This window comes from Anopheles marshallii, chromosome 3, assembly GCF_943734725.1.
Source record: "Anopheles marshallii chromosome 3, idAnoMarsDA_429_01, whole genome shotgun sequence".
NCBI lineage: Eukaryota > Metazoa > Arthropoda > Insecta > Diptera > Culicidae > Anopheles > Anopheles marshallii.
Window position 1 is genome coordinate 37995806 of NC_071327.1, and position 23511 is coordinate 38019316.

Here is a 23511-nt window from a genome sequence, read left to right on the forward strand (position 1 = left end):
TAACTACGGAGTCCACCAGATTCAGTAAAGCGGGGATGAAAAAGCTGTTTCACATCTCCCGTGTTCTTGCTCCTGCCGGGTGTTCTGCTCATTTGCGGCTGTGGGGTGATCGTCACAAGCTATCACCACCGCATTGTGACCTCGCTCCAACAGGGCGACGGAAGTCTGACTCCGGTGATGATGTACGACACCGGTGGCCAAGATCGTGTCGTCTTTGCTGAACAGCCTGAACCTGCCTGCCTAGCCTAAATGGGTTAGTCACGCATGCCACTTTACACCTAAGCGTCTGGCATCCGGAAGAGAAGAACAAACGCCGGGCCTTTCACATACATCCAAAAGCGCGCTTGCTCTGGTGCGCTACGTACCTCATCCGAACGGTGCAACCATTCGCCATTCACGTTGACGACGAATGTTGAAATAACTGTAAAGATGCAACCAGAAATCATCAAGCATATAGAACCCCACGGAACCACAACTGGGAACGTGTTTTTGCTATGTCTCTCTTCCAGAATGATTATGTCTAGATTATCGCATGTAAACTGTATTTTAATTTGTTTCTTTTATTTCTATTTCTTTTCAGCAAAAATGAAAATATTTTTGCCACTAGTGGTGTGGATAATTCTACTATTTCGAACGGTAAGTAATCAATTGGGATCAATTCCTGCATCACATGCACTAACTTGCTGAATTACATAACTCGAAATTTTAATTAAATAGTTTCCCGATTCGTGGCGTACCTTTTTGCTAGCATTTCATCATTTCGTTTGATATGCAGTTGAAACGACCTTCCAAAGATAGCCGGTTGTATTAAACTGATAGCCAGAGTTTTTCCGGTCGACATCAAGGCATAAGTACAGCCCTGATCTTCCATAAGTACACCACCAAAACCGAACCCGATCGCACCTACTCAACAGTTTTCCCACTCAAACACGACTCCGGACCACAATTATATCGCACATGCAACCATCGCCACCGTGCGTATCACTTACCAAACGAGCATGCTTTGTTTCTTTTGAGTTAAGTTTCTTGTAGGCTGCTGTGATGTGAGATTTTTTTTCTTTATAACTATATTTCTCCTCCGTTAACTTCTTCCCATTGCGTGAGTAAACGCATAGGGCAGGCCACACGTTTTCGTAATTAGCGTCCTGTTCCCTGGCGACGGTTCTGGGATACTCGAGCCAGTGTATTAACAAGGTGTGCAGTTCGTAAGACTGTGGCGAAAATGTGGCGTATGTGGCATGTGTGTGCGCAACACATTGCATATGCTAAATTGGAATTTTATTGTACGTCCCACGTGTGCAACGGCTAGCAACTGTAGTGCAAGTGTTTGAAAAATAAACCAAGAAAAAACCAATTCTCGTTCGGTTACCATCTCGACCATTACGGTTGGTATGCAGGCTGAGCCAAAACAAATCGCCAATCACATGCGCCATTTGTGGATAATTGGTAGAAATTCTATGATTTCGTGTTCGTGAAAAGATGAACGTAGTGTGGAACCATAGTTAACCCATTACATCCCAGTGTATAAAATTTCATACGCAAATATACTCTTTTTTAAAAAATTCTGTGTTTATTAAACAAAGGACTCGCTTTATTTTTAATAATTTCAGTTGATAGTTTAAGAGTGCCTTTAGAACTAGATAAATTTCGTGTGTTCATTTTGGTTGTTTTTAAAGAATACGATATTGTTTTAGTTTGCGTTAAAATTATCCGTATTATTTTCTTTTAAATGATTTTTGAAATTAAAGAATATTGCTAAAAGCGTTAAGAATGGCTGAGAAGCTGAAGCAAGATATTTATTTTATAAACATACTTGAAATAAATACCACTTCATCTGCACATACTGTGCGTGATGTTAAATTAACGATAGCTACAAACCACACAACACAACACTGCTCTTGTTGCAGCAGCAGACGCATGTTAGCACTCGTTACTCGTTTTCCTGCAGTGTTGATCAACGTGTAAAAATCAAACAGAACCACAACATCCCTTTCACGAAACCTACAGCCACCCGGGGGTAAACGGGGTACATTTTTCATACGACTGGTAACAGCTGAAAACGATTACTATCGCTTCGTTCGCACTTCTGAGTTAAGCGAGTTCACTTTTTAGCCAACAAAACCAAGCATCCCGATCAACCATTTCATCCCCAATGGTCAAACAGTTGTCGTGCCGAGCCAATATTGTGGCAAATTTATACTCAATGAACACGGGCAGCTAAAAGGAAACTTCCGAGCATCGATGTCGGAAGAGTTCAATTCAAGGCCGGTCGTTACGGTTGAAGTAGTTCGAGCTTACGCTACGCACCCTAATTCACCCTGGGGGTGAAAAATGCTACAAATCCTTTTCCGTTTTCGCTTCTTCTACCAGCTCTGCAGCGTGATTTAAAACCAACGGAACGATATTGTTTGAAATGGGTTCGCTAAAGTGGGAGGCATCCACCATAATGGTGGTGGTACTTTATGTGCCATTTTTATGATTGGAAAAACATATTAACACCGCAAATTGAATATGCAATGCATTGCAGAGTGAATACAGATGTTCATTACATTTGCAGTATTTTACATCTGCCTCCACCCTTCAACCGTCTGCGTACTTCGCTAGGACAATTCCAATCCACATTTAGCTTTGTTTTGAACGGTGGTAACTTTCAAGAATTGTTCGATTATAAGCTAATGGGAAAAACGTTCTAATAGTGGAAAGGATCAAATCATTTCCCAACCATCGGTAAAAGGTGCAAACCCGCTTGCGGTGGTGTACATTCGTCTTCGGAAACTGTGTCATTAGCTTAACGATCGCACTAAAGAATCGTACGACGTTGGGCTCCTCTTCTTCTGTGACCAGCATTGAATCATTGCCCGATACGTTCCGGTTTGTAACCGGCTCTAAATGGTTGGACAACCGGTGAGCACTACCACTACTAACACCTCATCTCGTGCTACCGTGGGAGAACCTCCAAGATACATTTGATTGATCAAAGGACGCTCGTGCAATCGGATCGGCTCGATCTTCAGTAGTAGTGAGCTCAAGGGGCCCATGTTTAGGAATTATGGTACAGAACCAGGTCCCCCCCTCCAAGTATAGTGCACGCTGCACACCATCCCACCAATGGGACAAGTGACGGGAGAAAGAATAACTGTTCTTTTTTCTCTTGACGACGACGGCGAAATCGACCATCACTTGGTCGTATTGTGCTACACGTAAGAGTGTTACGCCGCTGGGTTGCTACCACGCTTACCCCAAACGGAAAACGGCACAGCGCCCCGTTTTTATCTAACCTCGGTAAAAACCCCCAACACCCCCGTGGCGTGGCCCTTCCATGCCGGAAGATGCACGGGTACACCGTACTGGTTTGTGTGCGGAATTCCCATCGAGGTGAAATTATGTAGGCCGCTACCATTCAGCCGTACTACCCGGGCCGGCGTGCCCGGGCGCGAATAGTAAAAGCCAAATGTCATAGTGCTGCTGCAGCGCTGCCAGTCTCCACCGACAGGCCAAGGCCTCATTTGCTAAACCATCGCGGCCCCAACCATCGTTAAACCTACGGAGCCTGCGAGTGGTGCATTGGCGGCTTTTGTTAGGTTTTCCTTTTCGGAAGCGGCATGACTGTGGCTCGACGAATGGTGGATTTTTGTTTTTCCACATTGCAAAGTTTCAAAAAACCGGTCAACAAACATGCATTTCGAAGAAAGCAGGAAAAACCGGTTCATGCCGTGCAAACAATCTGCTAATCCGCAACACTCCCGTAAGGCACTCCCGGGTACGTAAGCCATCGGATACGGTCTACACGCTATTCATCTCGCTTTGCACCGCACATATCCAGCCGCTACATGCCGTCCGACGCGACTTTTCCAGTGCAAGCGAACTGGGTCAGGAACTATTGGAAAATGTGTGGAAGACGAGTGGTAAAACCCTAGCCCTAAAAGGCCACCGTGCTACCCTGCCGAAACAATGGTTGCCGCTGAGATAGACGTAATTAATGACAACGACGGAAGTGAGCGCTCTGAAACTGTCATCAGTGACCCGGTTGATGTCGATGCACTGATCAAGCCCATTCGTTTGTTATAATCGGTTGCTCAGTATAGTCTAAGCTCACTCGATTTATCCTTTCTAATCACAAAAAAAAACTAGAACTCCTTTCAAACTTAACTTTACCTAGCACTAAATTCACCGTCCATAATGTATCAGTAATAACAGCATCTAGATATTCGTATGTGCTTATTAAATTAAATCCTTCCCAACAGTTGGTTGCAATGCCATGCTTGGTCCTCCTATAATCAGAATATTATCGACAGCAATTTAAAGCCATGACTAGCTCAAGGACGGCGATACTCGGCTTGATTGTTGAAGTATAGCAGATAACACCAACAACACCTCCACGAAACTCATTAAATTCGGATGATGAAGTAGAGAGGTCGCCGATGTTCTCAGCCCATCGCGGCATAGCTTTCGATTGTTCTGTTGAGCTCACTGCGAAGAAGAGAAAAAATATTCTGGGTGCCAATTTAGCGCGTAATGGAGACAGTGCCTCTGACAGTGCCGCCACCGGTTTTCGAGCTTAAAGGCGTCGACCGTCCTTCCTCCAGTATCGCTCTATTCGCGTTAGCCCCTTGCCGTGTGTCTATCGGGATTCCTTTATTTTCCGCTTATCCGCTTTCCATAATCCTATCGACTACACTCTCGTACGCCCTTTACGGTGCTGCCAAAAGGGTAACGCTGGCAGCCATGCTTCTAATCATTAGCTAATAACAATTTCTCTCGGTTAATGTCCGCAGCTAGAATAAACAAAAATGTGGAATAGAAAAGGATTGCACGATTGTCCGCGCTCCCTAAAAGTGTGCTGCCAGCGGAGCAGAAATTAAACGGCAAGAAATCAAGAAACCGCGTGAAGTAGGCGGTGCGGTGTGTGCGGACGTTGAACTTTGTGGTGCCCGTGTGTAGAGAGAATATTGACCGCATCGAGTCTTGGCATTGCGGACCGCGCCTAGCCTCCCGGTGGACGATTCCTCTCTCCTCCTCTTCCTCCTCACACGTCCCACCGATCCCTTTTCCCGCATGATGAACTTTTTTTGTTGATGTTGTAATTTTCAATTTCCTACGCGCATCACTCCCTCACGGTGGGCCCACGATGAGCCGTGTACATCAAACATGCTCAAAATGGTGAACCACAGCAGCCGGAACGTTGTTTTTTTACTTTATTTTCAACTTTATTTGCTCGCCTACATATGCTATCGACCAAAACGCCAAATGGAAAATTGAATAATTTCAGGTGTTAATTGATATTTGTTAGAGGTGGAGTCGTGCCGAACGTCCGTTCGACTGATTGGATTTTCGGTGCTTCGCATTTACATTTGCCGACTGTTGTTTGCAATCAATCGGATCACCGGAAAGTGGTTTGTCTGCTCAAGGAATGGGGTGTTTTTTTTTTGTAATTCGATTCACCCAAAAGCTTGGCGTCCAATGGGCGGCGTGCCTACCCACATGGACCCACATTCTATCGATGTTATCGGTCCACAAAACGCTTTGAGGCGATATTACTTTTTATTTTGCACCGATTCACGCACACAAATTATTATAATCGGCTGGATGTACCGTTGTTTTGTGCGATAAAGCCAATAATTAGACAGCTGTGATAACAACGCACATGTGCAGATGGAGGGTTGTAAGAAAAAAACAACTCAAAGGTTTACTAGTCTATATTATACATAATGTACAATACATGTGATAAATGATCTCAAAATAATAACATCGTACACAAATTGCGTGTACTGCTTGTCTGTACTGCATATTTTACCATAGTTGCTATCCCGGTCATCCGGTGGAAAGATTTGTGCGATGGAAAAGTGACGAACCCGTTTACAACTAGCGAAACTAAGAAACACTACAAAGAAACTTCAATGGTTTCGTAGTAGGTGACCTTCCTGCAGCATCTATTTACCATTGATTTGCACACAAGACTCACGCGTTACGGCATTGCTAGGGCTTCACTTTCCTTTTTTGCATCGTTATGAATCACTTTCACTTCATGTCGTTTCGAGGGTGGGGCTTTTCATAATGCGCAAAGCTTCGTATTTTTATTTGCCTGTTGCGTCCAAAACTTTACTTCCGAACCGACCCAACCGGTTTTCCTCATCGAATACATCCGATCTAAATGCAGCTTATGTTCAATGTGCTCATACAACTATCACAGCGCCCTTGCCGTTGAGAACAATTACGAAAACTGTCGAATCGTTAAGTGATTTAATTGAATAATTGACATAGGCACAGCGCTTCTCCGACAGGGGCGCTTTATTTTTGCTATCATTTCCCTGCTCGTTTCTGATTAAAGCCCGTTGCATCGTGCAGTATCATACGTTTGCTGTGCGATTTAAACAATCTCGCAATGGTTGGAAACTGCAGCAACGGTGCAGAATGCGCTCGGTGCGGTGTTTTTCAACAAAACCGTCTGCGGATAATGGAAGAATTCCTTTATTTGCCTGCCGACATAGCTTACGCAAATATTTGCCGTAATGATGCACAGCCAGCATCCTAACCTTGAACACATCCCGACGTGAAAGCTTTTTTGTTGCAGCAAGATTATTGCACTCCCTGCAGGGTAGACTCGGTGGGTATAATAGACCCTTGTGTACGGGTGGTGGGGAATCTAAATCAAGGCACTGTGGTAGCCCGGCAGCCACCGAGGGTGGTGAACTGAATTCCTTTATGTTGGTGGATTTAATGAACGGGTTCGCATCCCGCAGTCAAACGTATGGTCTTCATTGGAAAATTCCTTTCCAATTCTACTGCTGATGTGTAAGCTGATCTAGACACATGTTCAGTGATAAATAGTACCCTAAATTGCTAAATATCATCCTCTTCCAGTTCCACTGCTTACGAGACACTCACACCATTTTCGTTGGATCTTCAAATCACGCTCATAACTTCATAACTTCCAAAGACCACCACAGGGTCACCGGGAAGCCGCAATGAGACGTTAATTTGCACTAATGTTCCTTTATACTCAATTTTCTGCTTCCTGTCCCTGTGTGCTTCATGCGCGATACACTAATCTCACCAACCGGGCGACCATTTTAAGCCTAATTAAATTAATGGGCCACACTCAATGGTCATTGTTTTCGGACCGTGCTGCTCGGTGGAAAAGATGCGTTTATCCCTTTCGTAGCAAACGGGCAGTAAGGTTGGTTGGCTGGCCATCCCGACTGCCGGGTCTCGGGTCCTTAGGTCTAGGGCGCCATAATCGTAGCCATTCGACATTAATGTGGCAACGTAAGGTGTTCACACTACTGCCAGCGTAATGACAAGAATGTTTGATAACCATCCTATTTGGCGGATGTCTTTGAACTCAGATCTCCAAACATTTACTTCCAACGAGTTCATGACCAGATGAGTTACGCTCTAAAGTGTGGACCTGAAACGTGATGTTTCTCCTCACGTTAAAACGTTAACATACTTTTGCTTGTTGTTTGTTCCCAGTTCGCTGCGGTCGGCCGACCGGTGTTGTACGCCGTGGTTCGCAATCGCTGAAACTGGACCGCTGCTGAAATGGAGTCCCGGGTCAGATTGGTCGTAAAGATCGACCAGCCTACAAACATTTGCCGGAGAGAAAATTGTGGCCACTACAAAAACCTGTTCCGCTGAACATTCGCACACACGTACAGTTCTGACGAATTTTGCACTCAAAGCAGGAAAATAAATGGCTTACTCGAAAGCATCTTGTTTGTGCTGCTCGTTTATCATCATTCTGCCTGGTTTTCGACTGCTCTTATGATTTAAAACGATGAGAAATGGCAAACTTGCAAGATTTCACATTTTTGTTATGAAAAGAATTCCATTCCGCAGTCCGATTTGGAGACAGAACAGTGAAAAGTGCTACCGGTGGAGTGAGAACGACAGGAAAAAAAACGTTTTCTTTCGAGAAGATGGTTCGACAATGGACAAAAGAGTTAAGGTCGATGAATGGACTGCTTAAAATTAGCATCAAAAACGAAACCATTACTCTGATCCACATGCCGGAATGTTACTGTATGCTTTGCTGAGGAGCTTTATATTATCTCACAAATACCAATTTTAGGGTAATAAATCGTGGTGGTGCCATAAAATCGAAGTGGCGGCAAATTAATAAGCTTCGCTTATTCTCCACCAGATTCCACACACATGGCACGGTATGATTATTTTATTACCGCACGCAGCCTGTTTCGTTGGCACAGCTGTACGCTGCGGAAACGGAAAACACCTTTTCTATCTACTAAGGCCCGCTCGAGTAACGGTTCTGGCACGATTACACACTGGTGTGCGTACCATTATTTACAGTATCACTTCAGCTTCAATGACCTCCGTACGATGCCGATAGAAATCGGCTAATTACCATGTCGAAAGCGTATCGTAATTAAATGCAATCAATAGCAACACTAACCCAAGAACCGAGAGCTCATCATGATGTGCGAACCGAAATCAATCAAGTCGCGTGACAATCAGTTTTACGCCACGGGGAATGATTGGTGCGCCGATCGGATCGATAGGGTGATAGCGTTTCCACGTCTACCGTTAGAAGATAGAAACCACGGTGCGACTTTGCGGCGGTGTTGCATCGAAGAAAACACCCCTTCATGTTAGGAAAGACGTTACGTACGGTGAGGCGGGTTTTTCATACCCCGGCTGTGACATTGTCCTTTCGTCATTTAAATTGTGTTATATAAAAAAAACAGATATTATAACCCCCACATTCTTACATAGTGGACCTTCTTGGAAAAAAGACAACATAAGTTGATAACGCTAACTTCAATGTGAGGATGAAAATATATTCCAGTTGGAAAAGCCGACCAGAACAACAACAACAGCCCTATACGTAGGCGTACAACAGGCAATATCGTAATCCAATTTGCCGCCACCGATACATCTCTGTCCGGTGGCGTGCCGTGGTGAGCAATGCGAATTGACTCTGCGTGTAATTTATCGATTAATATAGGTCCACGATTCGCAACCAAAGCGTGCGCCTCGCCCTCGTGGAAAGTGGAAAGAATGCAAGCAGAACGAAACACACCCGATAAACAACAAAGTTGCTGAAGCGACACCGCTACCATTATGACTATTATCTTCCTCGTCCTCATCATCATCATCATCATCGTCGCCGTCGCGATCCTCGACCATCAAGAGCAGTGCTGCATACCGCAAGAAAAAGTTCTGGGATTAATTTTCCCCCGAACGTTACAGCCCTATTATTTATTCACAATGAAGAATCGGGCTCTGGCGCCAAATCGATCGACGGATGATTTCCCTGCGTTTCCCTCCGCTGCGCGTGATAATGGTAGCGTAATGAAGCAATAAATTGCGTACATATCATACGCATTACGCGGAATGTCATTTGTCAATCCGAATGACCAATGAATGAAAGAGCCTATAAACAGCAATAATAGTTCTACCCCGATGTTGCACTGTTGGTGGTGGATTATCATTTTTCAAGATTATGGTACGCGTTTCACTCAACACTGTCAGTGTGTTTGTCAGTGCGCCGGGTCGGCAGAATCGGAAGCATAACTTAAAACAATAATGATTATCTTATCGCTAGCGGCAAACGTTTAAGATTCGTTCGTTCGAACGTTCAGTTACTTGTCCGGTAGTGTGTGAAAAACACAAATGCAATAGGAAACTTTCACTTCGGTTTATTTACAAGATTCGGCTATGTCCGATGCTCATTCTAGACAAGTATTAACCGAACTTGAAAGTTCTTTAACCGCTGCCTAATTGTACCATTAGCTTCGCCGTTCTTACGTGTAACGATTCGTTCCACACCGAAAACTATGCACAATCGTAAAGGCAGTGAGAATGGCACAGCAAGCGATTTGACACTTGTGAAGACGTTACTTTTAAATGGCCGCACACCTTTGGGTGAGAATTAAAATAACTTTCGAACCGGTAAGCGGCATGAAAGTGTGTTAGAACCCGTTACATCGTTTTCCATTGCGTCCCATTACCTTTGGGTGTAACGCGTATAAAATCCATACGAACTCGGGGTGAAATAGATGCGAAGCAACCATGCACCGTTACTTCAACCCAATCTCCCCCCCATCAGCATTGAACAGTGATGCCAATGGTGTGTGCGATCTTTGATCGTCTTAATTGTACGGTGTGGACAGGAAATGTTATTAATTAGCAATAATCATCTCTTTGGAGCAATAACGTAAAAGTAACGCTCCGATTCTAATTCGTTTAGAATTATCTGACCAGTTCAATGGCATCTTAATTGGTGCGCCATCAGGCTTGTGTGAAAAATTAATCCAATCTTACTCAAAGGAAAATATAAAAGGAAAACCAGATTGGATACTTCTTATTTCTGTGCTTCGAGTCGATTAGCTTTTTGAGGATTTTCTTATTGAAAATGTTTATTGAAGATGGCTAAATCGCATGTGGAAGAAATATTCGTGTGGTCGTGCATCTAAATTATTGAACTGACCTAACCTAATTGATTTTTCCAAAATCCTAAAAGATGCGAAGAAACAAACCACATTGAAAGGTTTTTTCATAGATTCTTTCAGCCCATGGGTTTTGTTTTGTAACATTGTTTAAACAAGTCATAGAATTTTTACACTCTTTCTTCTGCAAAACACTGTGCTGATTGTTGGAATGGATAAGTGGAATTTCTATTAATTTAAGACCTATTTAACATACAAGAGAGACAACGAGTAATGTGGACACTACAACATATCAAAGCTACGTATATAGGTGATAATCAAAAAGAGCCATATTAATTTTTTAATTAAATATACATTTGTTCTTGAACGTAATGCAATACATCGCTAGCAATAGTGATCGTTAGCATTAGTGCACGATCTAAGTTCATGTTCACGTTAGTTTATGATCAAGTGCACAGTATCACATCCGTATTAGCATCGTTAACTAAATAGCACATCTGCTATACCTGCCTCAAACGTCGTTATACACAGACCTACCACTTTAGACTGATCATAAATGTATACAGTTTAATGCAGCAGTAATCTAGAAACATACATGTAACATTAAACATCACTCGGGATAATGTGCAGGAATCTCAAGTACTGGAAAACAATTACTGGCTAAAGCTTGTTGGTGCGCTTATGTTTCCAGTACCTCGAAGAAACACTGTTACTATAGACACACCTACATATTCAACATACCTGTCTCTAAGTGTTTCTTGCAATATTCAATTTATTATAGCCTTAGTATCCGCGTACAGCGGTTGAATTAAGGTGCAATACCCATAAAGCATGGCTAGAAGATAACGTGCTGGAAAAGGAAAACATGTTTCCTGCTGTACCAAGGGCAGAAAGATTGCAAATCAGACGGTTTATCTCCATCGAACTTAGGCTATGGATATTGGCGCACAGTACACAACACAATAAATCAATGATGCTTTCGATCGTTTTATGGCGAAACACATAAATCAACAGAGATATAAAAACGAAAGAGGTTCATTCAGCGCTCTTCGGGAAGAATATTCTAAACATGTTTACTTTTGACTGTGTCAGGTGAAAAGATCCGCTTATAAAATGGAAATGATGCTATTTATGGCTATATTCAAACGGGTGTAAAATATAATTCTGTTATTCAATACTTCACAAAACTGCTCTGAACTTCATATCTTTATAAAGCATCTGAAGGACTTACTTGAATACATTAATTCATCAAAACGATGACATATCTGTGTTGGAAAGCATTTTTTTACAAAGTATTTATAGCAGCATCCATTTTGATCCAAAAAATCATACCATGAACAATTTTCAAGACTTGCTTCATCATTTAACAAAAAAAACCTGTCATAATCACAAGCTGTCAATATTAACGCCTCGCGGTGTTGCTGATGGTTCTGTCGAATGACGGTGTCGGGCGAGTGTTAAACTTCGCATTTAAGAAAATAGTACCCTATCATCACCAGCATCGAATTCCAATTATTATCCTTCTACCGTTGAGCATGTTTCGTCGCATTCAACGCTCATCATTATCAACCGGGAGACCGGTGAAGGAACCAGGAAAACACATCTAGAAACCGGTAACGACGAATCCGTACGTATATGTATTTTGCTAACAAGTTCACTCAGTGACGTTAGCTAGAGCATCAGTCTACGGATCCGAGTTAATAGCATAGCATTTTCTAAAGCTGGTGTCATGCTTTTTTGCGATCGATTATGATTTTATGACTCCTCAAACACAATTATCGATCGATCGGGGCTCGGAGTGAGATCGTTCCTGTCCGGCAAGATCCGTTTATTGTATAGCCATAGATATATAACTTAATGTACACTTTATGCGATCATACACACACACACACACACACCTAATGTGCGCTTGGTTGCTTCCTGCTTCTCAACGAATATACCCTGCTGAAATGTTGAACTGACGCACAGATCAATGCACCTTGACATGAAAGGTTACACCAAACAATTGGGTCCATTTCCTTAACATCCCCAGATCGACAGCACTGTGCCGAGCGAAAAAAATAGGACCAGGAACACATTATTCCTGCCCCAGTAGCATGAAAATAATTTCTGGAATGATAGGCCTATTTAGATGTCAACTAGAGAAAGCATCATTTAAAATCCGGCAGAAGCAGCTGTCGTTCGCGTGGTACCAGTTGTGTTTGCCTATTTTGGCAGAGAAGGAACCAAAATTACAATCGATACCCCGTTACGTAGAGATATCTCCTAGAGAGTTGCTGCGTTTGGAGCCTACGGCCGAAAGACTCCAAACTGTGGGATTGTATAGTCATTCGGACGTTGCGTTGATGAACGAACACGTAGCGGTGGAGCCAGATTTTATACGCGTCATCGTTGTCAGCCTCTTTTCAATGGTTTCGGTATTAGTCGGGTAATTGTTGGAATGTTCTTTACGCACTCTTCGTTCTACAACGGTCAGTACGCTCGAACCACCCAGCGCGTGACAGCGAAACGCATCGTAACCGCAGCCAAGGTTGCCACCAGCACTATTTGTTCTGCCGGGATCCATATAAATTTATACATTCATCCCGTCCCGTTTCGCTGCTCTGTGCCGTGGCCGGATATTAACTTGTACTTCTTCCACGAGCGTCCCGAGCCGTAATGGAACAAATGGTTAAATTGAAAATTAGTCCAAGGTGCATCTCTGTTCCCAGTAGCTGAAATAACTTTAAAAAGGAAAACGCTCAATCATGCACCTTAAACTTTGTGTAATGACACGAAGAAATTCATTCATGGCAAACACGTTTGACAAATGCATCAATTACATTGTACAGCGATCATTTGTTTACAAACAAGCTGAATTCCTACCCATTTGCAACAAACAAATAACTTACAAACGATGAGTCAGGGAAAAAATCTTTATGTTCTTTAGTCTCTTTAATTAGTTAATCAATTTTTCGTTAAATATCTTCTAGTAATGATCTCTCCCAACATTTTTTCCTTGCAGACAAACGCACAGCTCTCCGCGTCGCGCAAGCACGTGGGAATATTCGGTTTGAAGCACGAAGTATTTTTTCTCAACCTCGAGGATGGCTATTTCGGTTGTCAAGTCAACGAATCCACAGACTATCTGCAGCTTTACGAGCTGTCCAAACTTTGTGATGGTACATCGGATTGCTATATGGGCTCCGATGAACTTAGAAATAAGTTAAAGTGTACAAGTAAGTATCTCGTTCGCCGATGCGGCTTTGAATACAGGAGTACCTTAAGACTTCACTGCGTTCGATATCGTTTCCCACTTACAGATGATTGTGATAAAGATGGCACAGCTTGCTCGAATGGAGTGTGCTTAGACGGTCAATGCCACTGCAATGATGGTTTTGGCGGCTGTAATTGCCAAGTTCCGGGTAAGTTCTTGTGATGTTTCTATCTATCAAACAATGTTGTATGTACTGAGCATTTACTAATAGCCATATGTATATTAATCGAGATTAAGGCTTTCAAGGTCGGAGGAAATACGGAACTGGATTAAAAGATCAAAACTGTTGGTCTCCAATTCCTGTGACTTAAAAGGTTTTAAACTCTTAAGCTTGCTCTGATTTCAACTAACCATTCGCAAATCCATTCCATTTCACAGATGAAAACGAATGTAAATATCGACCCTGTGACGTTTTCGCCCACTGTACGAACACCTTAGGCAGTTTCACCTGTACGTGCTTTCCTGGCTATCAAGGCGATGGTCTTCACTGTGAAGGTAAGTGCAAGCAATATATGCAAATCCAGCATCCGCACCAATCCTCCATCGATTGTAACTCATCCCAATAGATATCGACGAGTGCCAGGATCCAAACATTGCCCAACGATGTGTGCAAAATGCCGAATGTTGCAACTTACCAGCGCACTTTGTGTGCAAATGCAAACCCGGCTTCGAAGGAGACGGTGAAGAGCGGTGTGCAGGTAAATAAGAAAGAACAATTGCTACGTTAACAAGAAACTCCCCAATCGTTCCCTAACACACATGTACAACCCAACACATAATTATTCACTTTGCTGCAGATATCAACGAATGCTTGGATCCGCAAGCTTGTGGCCTGAATGCGGAATGCGTCAATCTACCCGGTAACTACACGTGTCAGTGCCGGGAAGGGTATTATGGCGATCCGTACAACGGGTGCATCGATGTGGACGAGTGCGTTCAGCCCGGCGTTTGCGGACCAGGTGCCATATGTACTAACCTTGAGGGCGGTTATCGCTGCGACTGCCCGCAAGGATTCGATGGAGATGCACGCTCGGCTCAGGGTTGTCTTGATTACGACGAGTGCGCACGTTCACCGTGCGGTCGGAATGCGCTGTGCCGCAATGAGGTGGGCAGTTTCAGGTGCGAATGTCAGCAGGGCTTTTCCGGTGATCCGATGACGGACTGTCAAGGTAGGTACAGGGGATGGAATCACTGCACTGGCGGTGAGACACACTCTCACCAGTGCCGTCACCCAAAAAAAAAATATATGGTAAAACACATCGCTTAACAAACTAACGCATTCGGTATTCTAACTTTCAATCTTGCATTTGCCATATATTACATCCGCCCGTGGGCCCAACACAACACACACATACATGCGCAACTCGCCACGGACCATCTCACTCCGCCACCGACAACAAACACGACGGGGAAATCGGGCACTGGTGCGCCAAACGCCTGCTACTAACCCATCGCACACGCCACGGAATTTCATCCTGCCTACGATCATCCTTTACACAAACCATCCACAAAACCGCAACACGAACCATCGGCCAACAACCGGCAGACGTGGACGAGTGTTCCGGTAATCCGTGTGCGGATGGTGCGATATGCATCAACTCGCCCGGGGGGTATCGGTGCAAATGTCCACCGGGATTGATGGTTACGGACGACGGCCACTGTACGGACATCAACGAATGCGCGAAAGCGAACGCTTGCGGAGAGAACGCGAAGTGCATCAACTTTCCCGGGTCCTACAAGTGCTTGTGTCCGCAGGGATACGAGGGACGCGGTGAATTGTTCTGCAAAAGTTAGTCCACTGCTTTCATACCTCATTATTTGCTGCCTTATTCCGATGAACGACCGCCGGCAGTCATGCTGTCGATCGTGCGGAACAAGGCTTGCAATTCGCTTTAGCTTCATCTACTAATGTACATCTCACCACTTCACACCTCACACCTACATATCACACGAACACACGCACACATACATGATTCTATTTCCACCTTCTAGATGTAAACGAATGCCTTGATAATCCATGCGGGGAAAATGCGATATGCACGGACACGGTGGGAAGCTTTATTTGTTCATGCAAACCAGAATACACCGGTGACCCCTTCCGGGGCTGCGTAGATATAGACGAATGCAGTGCGTACGAGAAGCCGTGCGGTGAGCACGCGGTATGCGAGAACGCCTCGCCAGGGTATAATTGTCTCTGCCCGCAAGGATATGTGGGTCGGCCGAATGCTAAGGTGGCCTGCGAACAGGCCGACGTCAATGTGCTCTGCACGAGTGCCTTCGACTGTACCAACAACGCGGAATGTATCGAGGGTCAGTGTTTCTGTCAGGATGGGTTCGAACCGCAAGGATCGGTGTGTGTTGATATCGATGAGTGTCACAGTGGCGTGCGGTTTGGCAAAGAGTCCGGCGCGGGAGTTTGTGGACCGTCTGCGGTGTGCGTTAACATACCGGGCTCGTACCGGTGTGAGTGTGAGGCGGGCTTCATCGGGACACCGCCCCGAGTGCCCTGCAAACCACCCTGTGCCGATGTGAAGTGTGGCAAGAATGCGTACTGTAAAGCGGAAGGTCAGGAAGCGTTCTGCATCTGCGACGAAGGTTGGACGTTCAACCCATCGGACATTGCGGCGGGATGCGTTGACATCGACGAATGCGATCCGGCACAGGGACCGAACGGGCGCTGTGGTTTGAACGCGATCTGCACCAACCACCCCGGCAGCTACAGCTGCACGTGTCCACCTGGATTTACCGGGGAGGCAACGCGACAGTGCCAGGATGTGGATGAGTGTGCCCGACCTGGTGCGTGCGGGGTGAATGCGCTCTGCAAGAACCTCGAGGGATCGCATCAGTGCAGCTGTCCGGCGGGTTCGATTGCCGATCCGGACCCAAGCGTACGCTGCATCAGCATTGTCGCCTGCTCGAAAGACACGGACTGCCCCGGCAATGCGGTGTGCGACCAGCAAAAGCGCTGCCTCTGTCCGGAACCAAATGTGGGCAATGACTGTCGGCATCCGTGCGAGAAGGTTACGTGTGGTCCGAACGCACACTGTATGCTAGTCCCGGGCGGAGGAGCACAGTGTCTGTGTAGTGAAGGTTATACGGGCCAACCGGGCCAGTGTGTGGACATAAACGAGTGTGGAGCAAACCCCTGCCCGAGTGGGGCCGTCTGTACGAATCTTCCCGGCGGTTACACCTGCCAGTGTCCCGGCGGAAGTTCGGGTGATCCATACTCAGGTGGCTGCTCGAAGTCGGCCCTCAATGCCTGTGGTGAGAACAATCCCTGTCCCGCAGGAGAGAAGTGTATCCTGGACGCGTACAGTGGCAACAGTGTGTGTATCTGCGGTCAGGGCTACAAACGAGATGCAAAGGGAAGTTGTCGCGATGTGGACGAGTGTGCAGACAGTGCGAAGGCGGCATGTGGTGTAAACGCTATCTGTAAGAACTTGCCAGGCAGCTATGAGTGTCAGTGCCCGGCAGGATTCAACGGTAATCCCTACCAGTCGTGTGATGAATGCCACAGCGCTGAGTGTCGCTGTGCCGCTCCGTACAAGCTAATGGATGGGAACTGCGTGCTCGACAGCTGTTCACCGAACGGAAAGTGTCAGGGTGGTGCCGAATGTATCTCCATTACTGGCGGCGTTAGCTACTGTGCCTGTCCGAAAGGTTTCCGTACCCTCACGAATGGTCACTGCGAAGATATCGACGAGTGTGGTGAAGGCCAGCAGGTGTGTGGTTATGACGCGATCTGTTTGAACACTATTGGCGGTTTCGAATGCAAATGTCCGCTCGGGTACTCCGGTGACCCATACCATGGGCTGTGTACACTCGCCCAGAAACGTTGCGCCGCTGATCGTGAATGTGGAGCGAATGAACGGTGTGTCCAGCCTGGGGAATGTGTGTGTCCACCGCCGTACTACATGGATGCGTACGATGGAAATCGTTGCAAGAGCCCTTGCGAACGGTTCCCGTGTGGTATGAATGCGCGTTGCACGCCATCTGATCCGCCCCAGTGTATGTGCGAGGTCGGTTTCAAGGGAGACCCACTGACCGGATGTATCGATGAGGACGAGTGTGCCAATAGCCCTTGTGCGTACGGTGCGCAGTGCATGAACCAGCGCGGCGGCTACAAGTGCATCTGTCCACCGGGAATGGTGGGCGATGCGTACAAAGGAGGTTGCATATTAGAGCAAGGCTCTGTGAAGAGTCAGTGTCGGAGAAACGAAGACTGCGCGGATACATTAGCTTGCGAACGGGGTACTTGTGTGAGCCCGTGCGCAAGTCTGCTCTGCGGAACGAATGCATTCTGTGAGCCTGAGAAGCATGCGGCGTGGTGCCGTTGCCGTGCGGGCTTCGTTGAAGGACCCAGCGGAGATTGCGTATCACGTAAGTTCACAACTAAATTGCGGACTGTAAGTCTGTTAGCTAATTCTCTTTGCTGTTCTACTTCCACAGAATGTGAAGGCTACATGTGCGGTCAGGGCGCAATGTGTATCGTGTCTAATACTGGACCAACCTGCAAGTGTCCACCGGGCGAGATGGGCAATCCGTTTCCGGGTGGTTCCTGTACCACGGATCAGTGTTCCACCAGCAGACCGTGCGCAGATCCACAAGTGTGCATCAATGGGCGCTGCAAGCATAAGTGCGATGGAGTGGTTTGCGGTGTAGGTGCAACCTGTGATGTTGCCAGCGGAAAATGCATCTGTGAACCATACTTCGTCGGCAATCCGGAACTTATTTGTATGCCACGTAAGTACCACAGGACACGCTTCTGCTCATAGTGGAACCTGATTGTTAACGAACTTTTTTCCTTCTTTAGCCGTATCATCGCCTGCTTGTGAACCTTCGTGCGGTCAAAATGCACACTGCGAGTACGGTGTCATCCAAAACGCGTGTGTCTGCAATCCGGGAACGTCCGGAAACCCATACGGACTGTGTGAACCGCAGCAACGCAACATGTGCAGTCGTATGCGTTGTGGAACGAATGCAGAGTGTCGGGAGTCGCTCACCTCGGCGGAGTGCATCTGTCCAGGCGGATACAGTGGCAACCCGTACGTGTCCTGTCGAGATGTGGACGAATGTTCGGCGCCAGGTGTTTGCGGTGAGGGAGCAATCTGTATCAACTCGGCCGGTAGCTACGACTGTCGCTGCCGACCAGGATATGGAGGCAATCCGTTTGTAATGTGTTCAGCAATCGAAAAAAGTGTCTGCGACAACCCGAGACAGTGTCAGTGCCGTAAAAATGTGCAATGCCCTCCTGGGTATAGCTGCCAGCGCGGTACTTGCAGAAACCTGTGTGCGAAGACAATCTGTGGTCCACGTGCTGCCTGCGATTCAGGCCGATGCATCTGTCCACCCGGGTACGCAGGTAATGCAACGGATCTCAGCGCGGGATGCGTTCTGGAGGGACAATGCAACAGTGATGCCGATTGTGAAAGCTCCAAAATTTGCTTCCAAACGAGCAAGGGTCTTCGCCGATGTGTGGATGCCTGCAGTAAGGTCCAGTGTGGCCCGAATGCGCTGTGTGTATCGAACGACCATCGTAGCACTTGTATATGCGCACCGAGCTATGTGGGGAATCCCGGAGATCTTACGGTGGGATGCCAGCAGGAAGCAAAGTTGGTGGCGGAATGTAAATCGGATGGTGACTGCAAGTCGGGCCACGTGTGCACCGTTACGGAGAATGGACTACACGCATGTGTCAATCCGTGCAACGCGGTCGAGTGTGGAGTTCACGAACTGTGCACGGTCAATGAGATCAATCAGCCGGTTTGTCACTGCCAAAATGGCTACCGGTGGAATCCGGTTTCGTCGAGCTGCGTTAAGCCATCGATCCCAGACTGCACCACAGATGCCGATTGCCATCAGGTGGCCGCCTGTCGTCCGGATGCTGTTGGCGTGCTAAAGTGTATTGCCGTGTGCACAGAGTTCACTTGCCCACCGAACTCGGTGTGTGTGTCGTCGAACCATCAGGGCAGCTGTCAGTGTCTGCCGAGCTTCACCGGTAATCCAAACGACCGCAATGGCTGTCGTCCGGAACAACAAAACACTTGTCTCACCAGCGCGGAGTGCGCAGAATCGGATGCGTGTGTAGTGCACGAGGGAGCACTTTCCTGCCGACCGGCATGCGAAGGTGTTCAATGCGGACCGTTTGCGCTGTGCATCACCAATAATCATAATGCACAGTGCCAGTGTCCACCAGGCTCGTTTGCGGGTGATCCGTACGATCTAACCAAAGGCTGTCAATCAGTGTCCTGCGTCTACAATCGCGACTGTCCCTCGAATCAGCTATGCAATCGCATGACACACAGCTGTGTCGATGTTTGTCAAGAAGATACGTGTGGCGAGAATGCGGTGTGTATCGCAGAAAACCATCGTTCTGTATGCCAGTGTCCTCCGGGCTATCGCGCAAATCCAATTGCCGATGTAGAATGCGCACAGGTACGATCATGCGATCCGAATCCTTGTCATCCGTCGGCGTCCTGCGAAGCCGGTCCAGATGGTTACGTCTGCAAATGTCCCGTGGGCCAGATTGGCAATCCGTTGACAGGCTGTCGCGACGAAGGAGCTTGCCCTGGAGGGGACAAAGAATGTCCAGAAGGAGCCGCCTGTGTCAATGGAAGATGCGTCGATCCATGCGTGAATGCTTGTGGAATAAATTCACAGTGCACAGTAGTTAACCGGACGCCTGTCTGTAGCTGCAAGGCCAAATATGTTCCGGGCGCTACAGGTTCTGCTCGAGATGGGTGCGTACGGTTAAGTAATGGCTGTATGAGTGATCTCGACTGCAACGGTGACGTTTGCCATGGTGGACAGTGTATGGTGGCATGTCGCAACACCAAGGATTGTTCCGCAGGCGAACGTTGTCTCAACAACATTTGTGCGGTTCCCTGCTCTGCGCACAGTCAATGTGCGGAAGGACAAGCGTGTGCTGGTGGCATATGTACCATTGGATGTCGCAGTAGCCGAGACTGCAGTGGAACCACCGCCTGTATCGATTTCAAATGTACAGACCCGTGCAAAGCGGACCGGAATGCCTGTGGACCAAACGCTTTGTGTTCGAGTGTCGATCACGTACCGCAATGCTCATGTCCAGTCGGTTTCGAGGGCAATCCGTCGCCCGAGCAAGGTTGCGTGCGGATACCAGCTAACTGCGAGACATCAGCACAGTGTGCGGCAGGTCATATGTGCATCAGAAATTTGTGCAGCCTGCCCTGCACTGAAACAACGCCATGCGCGATTGGCGAACGTTGCCACAACAGCGTGTGTGCGAAGGTATGCTACACCAACAACAACTGCTTGCCGGGAGAGGTTTGCAGTGAGGCTGGAGTTTGTGTGCCGGGATGTGGAACCGATGCCGACTGCCCTTCGCAACGCGTTTGCCAGGGTGGAAAGTGTAAGTGCATGAAGGGTTTTATCGGCACACCATACGGCTGCACCGATATTGACGAATGCTCCGACGAACCATGCCATTCAAGTGCCGTCTGCGAGAACATCCCCGGTTCCTATCGCTGCCAGTGTCCGGAAGGCGCTGTTGGAGACGCTTATGCGAACTCGGGCTGTAGGAAACCGAACCAGTGTAGTAAGAATGCAGACTGTTCAGATGAGTTGGCCTGTATCGGTGGCAAATGTCGCAGCCCATGTAGCACCAAACAGTGTGGACTGAACGCGGAGTGTCAGGTAGCGGGACATCAGGCGGAATGCTTCTGTCCTGCCGGATATTTGGGTGATGCTACGGACCGAGAGACCGGAGTTGGATGCTTCAAGGTGGAATGTGTGCATAACGAAGACTGCGGAGTGGACCGTGCCTGCAGTGACGAATCGAACCGGTGTATCAATCCATGCGAACAGATCAACTGTGGTCGAGGAACGTGTCAAATCGTAGACCATGAAGCGACCTGCACCTGCTACCAAGGCTATGCATTCGTTAACGGCAAATGCGAGGACATCGACGAGTGTACGGAAACGAAACCAACACCTTGCCACGAGAGTGCCTTGTGTGAGAATCTGCCTGGCAATTATCTTTGCTCCTGTCCGGTTGGTTTGGTAGGCGATCCCGTCTCCGCCGGTTGTAAGCGATCGGACGAGTGCATCTCCAGCGAAGATTGTCCCAGCGGATCGGTGTGTGTCGATGCGCATTGCAAAAACCCCTGCGCCGAAGAGAATGTGTGTGGTGAAAATGCACTTTGTACATTGGTTGGAGAACGTGCCACATGCGAGTGTCCTCCAACAACTCGGGGCGATCCGAAGGTAGCCTGCCGGAAGCTCGAGTGTACAACCGCGGATGAATGTACGGCGGATAGAACGTGCATTGGATATCGCTGCATCGATCCGTGCTCGCTGAAGAGTGCGTGTGGTAGCAGTGCAAACTGTGTCACTAAAAACCATCTGGCTATCTGTTCGTGTCAGCCAGGAACGACTGGAAACCCTCTGCTGGGTTGCGTACCGCTCCAATACTGCAACAGCGACCTGCAGTGTCCGACCGGCACGAAGTGTAGTGCTGGTGTGTGCTGTTCACTGTGTGCCACCAATCGTGAATGTCTCGATGATCAGCTCTGCATACAGGGCGTTTGCCAACCGACCTGTCGTTCAAACACAACCTGTCCCGACTTTCAATACTGCCACAATGGTATCTGCACGAAAGAGTTTAAATGCCGTGCGGATGATGAATGTGACGCAGACGAGATGTGTATCACCGACTCGAATGGCCGCTCGGAGTGTCGAAATGCGTGTAATACGGGACGCGTGCTGTGTGGTCGTAACGCTGACTGTGCTGCCCGCAACCACGTGGCTGAGTGTGAGTGTAAGCAAGGATTCTTCCGAGATGCGGCCGGTATTTGTCGAAAAGTGGAGTGTGCAAATGACGAAGACTGCTCTTCGGATAAGGTGTGCGATAACCACGCATGCAAGATCGCCTGCCTGACGAGTGACACGCCTTGCGGAGCTAATGCGCTCTGTTCGGCCGAAAACCATCGGCAGGTGTGTTACTGCCAGCCGGGCTTCACCGGCGATCCGAAGCGAGGTTGCTCGTTGATTGATTTCTGCAAAGAACGGCCTTGTGCACCGAATGCCAAATGTCGCAACAGTAGAGGCTCCTACCGATGCTCCTGTCCGGCAGGTCTGGTGGGTGACCCATATCAGGGAGGTTGCAAGAAGGCAGCTGAATGCGAACGTGATAGCGATTGTCCGGATGCTGCCGAGTGTGTGCAAGAGAACGGTGAATCGAAGTGTCGCGATGTCTGTGCAAACGTCACTTGCGGTCCGAACGCTGAGTGTGCAGCCCGAAAGCATAACGCCGACTGTAAATGTCGGCCACGGTTCGAAGGTGATCCGAAGGATCTTACCAACGGCTGTAAGGCGAAGCCACAGTCTTGCAAGCGCAACAATGATTGCCCGGAAAACTCGTACTGTCATGGACAGATCTGCAAACGTAAGTCGGTTGGGTTGGGTACAAGCGTGTGAGCAAAGGGGCGATGCGACACATGTTACGCCTTTTTGTTCACTGGTTTACCGTTTCGAGAGTTAGGAAACAAATCGTTTATAATACTTTCTTTTTCTAGAAATGATTCCCAAGGTACCTTCAAAGTGTTTGACTCAAATATGTGTTAATGTGTTATTTATTTATTTTCCAACCAAACATCAACACGTCTAATTTCGACACTAAAAATGGATATAAACCAACCAAATCATACACTAGCACAGCATTGAAAACAATTATCTTTCATTATCAACTCGCTGAATTTCGCGAAAAACACAAAATTCATTTCATTCAATAATTCAATCGTTGCACTTAATACCCCAGTTATCAGTAACTTTAGACTTATCAGTAACCATTACGTAATCTCATTCAAC

The 23511-nt window shown here is 47.2% G+C and overlaps 1 protein-coding gene across 1 annotated transcript in view; it reads left to right on the forward strand.

The window, feature by feature from the left end:
* Positions 1-249: 249 nt before the first annotated feature.
* LOC128712564 (uncharacterized) overlaps positions 250-23511 on the forward strand; it is a 93904-nt gene continuing 70642 nt past the window's right edge. The window contains 11 exon segments of the mRNA XM_053807457.1: positions 250-253; positions 581-636; positions 13414-13627; positions 13712-13813; positions 14044-14160; positions 14232-14363; positions 14463-14834; positions 15212-15454; positions 15658-18045; positions 18115-18408; positions 18479-23089. Of these exon segments, the coding sequence (XP_053663432.1) occupies positions 250-253; positions 581-636; positions 13414-13627; positions 13712-13813; positions 14044-14160; positions 14232-14363; positions 14463-14834; positions 15212-15454; positions 15658-18045; positions 18115-18408; positions 18479-23089 (8533 nt within the window).